The following is a 5050-nucleotide window of genomic DNA, read 5'->3' as shown; positions in this document are numbered from 1 at the left end:
CAAAAAGCAGCCCCCACCGTTCCACCTGCAGCAGCCCCTTTAACAACTCAACCAACACCAAAACCAACAACTGAACCACAACCTTCCGGGACTGCACCAGCAGCGGAACAAGCACGGGGTAAGTCACATGTTATTAGTTAATTGAAGATAATACCATTCCTTGTTTGTTCTTTGTGTCAAGCTTCAATACACAAGTCCTAATATATTTTTTTTCCTTGTATTATATCTTCTGGCAAATCTTCTTGAAAATCTAAACTTCAAACAGCTCCACAACCAGGAACAGCAGCCAGTCCTGGGGCTCCTGGTAATTCATCCCTTATCAATTACTTACAGATAACATCTATCCTTGTTGTTTCCTTGTGGGTTGTTTCTTTGTGTTTTTAAAGTCCATATTTTTAAGAAAATAATTCAGCAAGTGCCACCTTTCCTCCAGCAGCGGCCCCTTCAAAGGCTGAGCCAGCAGCAAAACCAACAACAGCACCACAAGTCCCAGCGGGTGCACCAGCAACAACGCAAGCACCAGGTAAGTCACCCCTTGTTACGTAATTGAAGAGAACAGCTTTACTTCTTTTGTCTTTGTGAGGTGTAATTTTCCTTTATATGTTTACTTTGTGTGTATGTGTGTGTGTGTGTGTTTGCCCTGTTTCCTCAAAAATAAGACCTCCCTGGATAATAAGCCCAATTGGGCTTTTGAGCGGATGCACTAAAATAAGCCCAAATATTGCAACACAGCAGCAGCCATGAGTTGACCATGCTCGCTGCCTCCTGCACCTCAAAAGTAATAAGACCTCCCCGAAAATAAGGCCAAACGCTTATTTTGGGGTTCAAAAGAAAATAAGACCCTGTCTTATTTTTGGGAAAACACGGTGTATGTTTGTGTGTGTTTGTGTGTGTGTGTATGTATAAAGGAGCCCCTATTGTTCTTCCTGCAGCGGCCCCTGCGAAGACTGAGCCAGCAGCAAAACCAACAACAGCACCACAAGCCCCAGCGGGTGCACCAGCAACAACGCAAGCAGCAGGTAAGTCACCCCTTGTTACGTAACTGAAGATAACAGCTTTACTTCTTTTGTCTTTGTGAGGTGTAAGTTTTCTTTATATGTTTACTCTCTGTCTGTGTGTCTGTGTGTGTACGTGTGTAGACCTGTAGACGTGTAGGTGTGTACGTCTGTATGCATGTATGTATGTATTTTATATATATGTATGTGTATGTGTATGTGTATGTGTATGTGTATGTGTATATGTATATGTATATGTATATGTATATGTGTATATATATGTGTATATATATGTGTATATATATATATGTTATATTTATGCTGATAAATAAATAAAGGGAGACTAGTATAGATCTATTTCAAGCTATTTAGCTCTCATCAGCTAGCCATACCCATGTTGGGAATCGAACCTGTGCTCCATTGCCTCCCAGGCAGGGAGTTAACCATTTGAGCTACAGAGAACGACTCCTTATCAGCCAGCCAGGGTGGGAGGTATATACTTAAAGTCACAACCCCTGGTATGCCCAAGTATGGGAGGAAGGTCACACTTCCACTCTCTGTCATTAGGCTCGTCACAAGAGACCATCCAGACAGAAACCCAATATTTTTTACTGTTGCCTTTTTGTTACATTTGTTATATTTATGCTGATAAATAAATAAAGGAAGACTAGTATAGATCTATTTCAAGCTATTTAGCTCTCATCAGCTAGCCATACCCATGTTGGGAATCGAACCTGTGCTCTATTGCCTCTTAGGCAGATGTGTTAACCATTGAGCTACAGAGAACAACTCCTTATCAGCCAGCCAGGGTGATAAAGGAGGAGAGCCTGTGGCTTAGTGGCTAATATAACTGCCTAATATGTAATATAGCCCAGGTCCGAATACAGCCCAGGTTCGAATCCCAGTAAGGGTATGGCTAGCTGATGAGAGCTAAATAGCTTGAAATAGATCTATACTAGTCTCCCTTTATTTATTTATCAGCACAAATTATATATATATATATATATATATATATATATATATATATATATATATATATATATATATATATATATATATATATATATATATTAAAAGCCCCCACCATTCCTCCTTCAGCAGCCCCTTCACCAGCAGCTACACCAACAACAACGCAAGCACCAGGTAAGTCACCCCTTGTTATGTAACTGAAGATAACAGCTTTACTTCTTTTGTCTTTGTGAGGTGTAAGTTTTCTTTAGATGTTTTCTCTGTGTGTGTGTGTCTGTGTGTGTCTGTGTGTGTACATGTGTAGGTGTGTACGTTTGTACGTATGTATGTATACACACACATACACACACACGCACATCTATCTATCTATCTATCTATCTATCTATCTATCTATCTATCTATCTATCATCTATATATGACAAAGGAGGAGAGCCTGTGGCTTAGTGGCTAATATTACTGCCTAATATGTAATGCAGCCCAGGTTCGATTCCCAGTAAGGGTATGGCTAGCTGATGAGAGCTAAATAGCTTGAAATAGATCTATACTAGTCTCCCTTTATTTATTTATCAGCACACATGCTGTCACAACCCCTGGTATGCCCCAATTATGGGAGGAAGCTAACTGCTTCCATTCTCTGTCCATCGGCTCGTCACAAGAGATCATCCAGACAGAAAGCCCAATATTTTTACTGTTGCCTTTTGTTACATTTGTGTTGTATTTGTGCTGTCTCCCTTTATTTATTTATCAGCACAAATACAACACACACACACACACATATATATAAAATAAAAATAAAATATATAATAAAAGCCCCCACCATTCCTCCTGCAGCAGCCCCTTCACAGACTCAGCCAGCAGCTACACCAACAACAACGCAAGCACCTGGTAAGTCACCCCTTGTTACTATAAGTTTAATCTAACTATCTCTCTCTGTAAACATCTATCGAAAAAGGAGACCCCACCTCTTGTGGCGGCCCCTTTAACAATTCAGCCAACACCAAAATCAACGGAACCACAACTTTCAGCAACTACACCAGGAGCACCAGCAAAGCAAACAGCAGGGGCCCCAAGCTGCAAAGGACCAGAAACCAGAAGCACCTGGTAAAACCAAGATAAGACTCAAGTTGCTCTTCCGGATCACAATTGTGACTATGCTTTAACATGCGCTGACTCTTCTCCTTTTACTTAGACCTTGGTTGACATCCTAGCCTATAGATTGGGGAACATCTCAAGATATTGTTTGGATCTCATCTTTCTACCTGTGGTTAAAAACTTTTAGCAGGCGTGCAGGAAATGAATTCTATCTGCAGTGTCATTCTCTGTTGTGGCAGTTACCCTCTGGAACTGCATCTGTCCAGAAAGTGGTATTGCCCCGATCATAGCCTTGTTGAAATTATGCCATTTCCCCCAGGCCTTGTATCAGATTGAGTAGTAGTCCCTTTGAGGGAAATGCAATATGACTGAGAAGATGTTAGTTATTTTCTCTGGAAATCTATTGTGTGTTTATCTATTGCTATTTTTAGCATGTGCACCATGTACGTAGAGCTGCTATGGAGTCAGGCAGCCTCACAAATGTGATAAATAAATAATATTTCAGTTGATGTAACATAAATTGCATTTCATTCTTAGAATTGGAGGGGGGGGTTTCAGTCACATCACAGCTGACTCGAATTTAGTTTGCAATGAACTACTATTTCAAGATTTTACAAAGGGGTGGGCTTCAAAGAATTTAGCAAGACGTTCTCTGCCTGATTGCTGGGTGGGTGTGACCATGGTGGCAAAAATGACCTCCCCAGGCTCTGGAGGCCCTCTGGAACTTCTGGTATGTCTGTTTTTTGCCCTCTGTGCGCCCTGCACTTACCTGCATCCAAAACAGGCTGCGTGGGGATTCCTGGAAGGGGTGAGGTGGGTGGGGCCAGCCAGGGATGGGATTTGGGGGTTCTCTGAACTGCAAAGAATCCTAGCTAGAGGTTCTCTCGAACACCTGCGAACCCCCAGCATCCCACCCGTGATCTTACAGCTTCCGCTAAAACCCGATAAGCTCACATTCCATTCTAGATCTAGCTTAATCTTGGAAAGTTCTAGACTAATTTCTGGAAGTGACAATTGAGAAAGATTCAAAATGAAATATTACTTTGTTCTATTTTTGGAAGAAATGTCAGTCAACGGTGTCGAGTTTAATTCATAAACATTTGAAAGAGCTCTTGTTTTATTTTGTTATCTCATTGCCAGATTTAGAAGAACCACCCTCTGAGGAAACTGAACTAGCCAAAGAAGAAGCAGCTAATGCCCTTAAAATACAACTCATATGCAATTTGTTAAAACAATGCCCTCCAGGTGAATTCAAGAATGTTTTTGAAGACCTTCGCTTTCTGCTTTGTGATGATAAACTCATAAAGGAAGAGGTTGCTCAGGTGTGTGCTAATCATTCCAAGAAACATTTCACCACTGCAAACATCAAAGGGGACTATGTTCTGGTGACTCGCCATAATGACATGGGAGGTGATCGCTTCTTTGACCCACAGATCAAGCTTTCCTTCACATTCGATTCCCTGAATAGAAGAGCTGACAAGTTTCTGCTTTATTGTAATATTAGGAGAGACAGGGCAGAATTATGGAGAGAAACCCTTAATGAGATCTTGGAAGCATACATGAAGAGGCATTTCATTTCAGGAGTTTGTCGGGTCTACAAAAAAACAATTAGGAACAAACCATTCCTTGTGGTCTGCATGGAAAGCCACCAGAATAAGAAATCCTGGAACATTCTCTGGAAATCAGAATGGATAATTGCAATAACTCCACCTGTTTCAGAAGTCAGGGGGGACTTAAAAGTACAGCTGCATTATTTCAGAAAAGCTAATCTTCACTGGACAGCCAGTAGTACAGCTGAAGGTTCCATATATTTAATTCATCGGGACCAATTTGCCTTGGATTTTGAGAAATTTATTGAAGCTGAAGATAACAAATTTCAGATGGATCTGGTGAAAAGCCTCTACGATTTGTCAAATGAAACATGGAGGGGCTTTCGGAGAAGGCTCCCAGTTACTCGCACTTCAATCTCTTGGGATATACTGATGATGACTTAG

General features: G+C 41.1%; 1 protein-coding gene across 1 annotated transcript in view; it reads left to right on the top strand.

Annotated features, from left to right (window-relative positions):
- The window catches only part of CAPZA3 (capping actin protein of muscle Z-line subunit alpha 3), a 31494-nt gene extending 26444 nt beyond the window's left edge, over positions 1-5050 (top strand). The window contains exons 2-5 of the mRNA XM_032221095.1: positions 387-523; positions 933-1019; positions 2990-3065; positions 4197-5050. Coding sequence (XP_032076986.1) covers positions 387-523; positions 933-1019; positions 2990-3065; positions 4197-5050 — 1154 coding nt within the window. The remainder of the gene's footprint in view (positions 1-386; positions 524-932; positions 1020-2989; positions 3066-4196) is intronic.

Source organism: Thamnophis elegans, chromosome 7 (genome assembly GCF_009769535.1).
Source record: "Thamnophis elegans isolate rThaEle1 chromosome 7, rThaEle1.pri, whole genome shotgun sequence".
In the NCBI taxonomy this organism is placed as follows: domain Eukaryota; kingdom Metazoa; phylum Chordata; class Lepidosauria; order Squamata; family Colubridae; genus Thamnophis; species Thamnophis elegans.
This window is presented reverse-complemented; position numbering and strand designations above follow the sequence as displayed.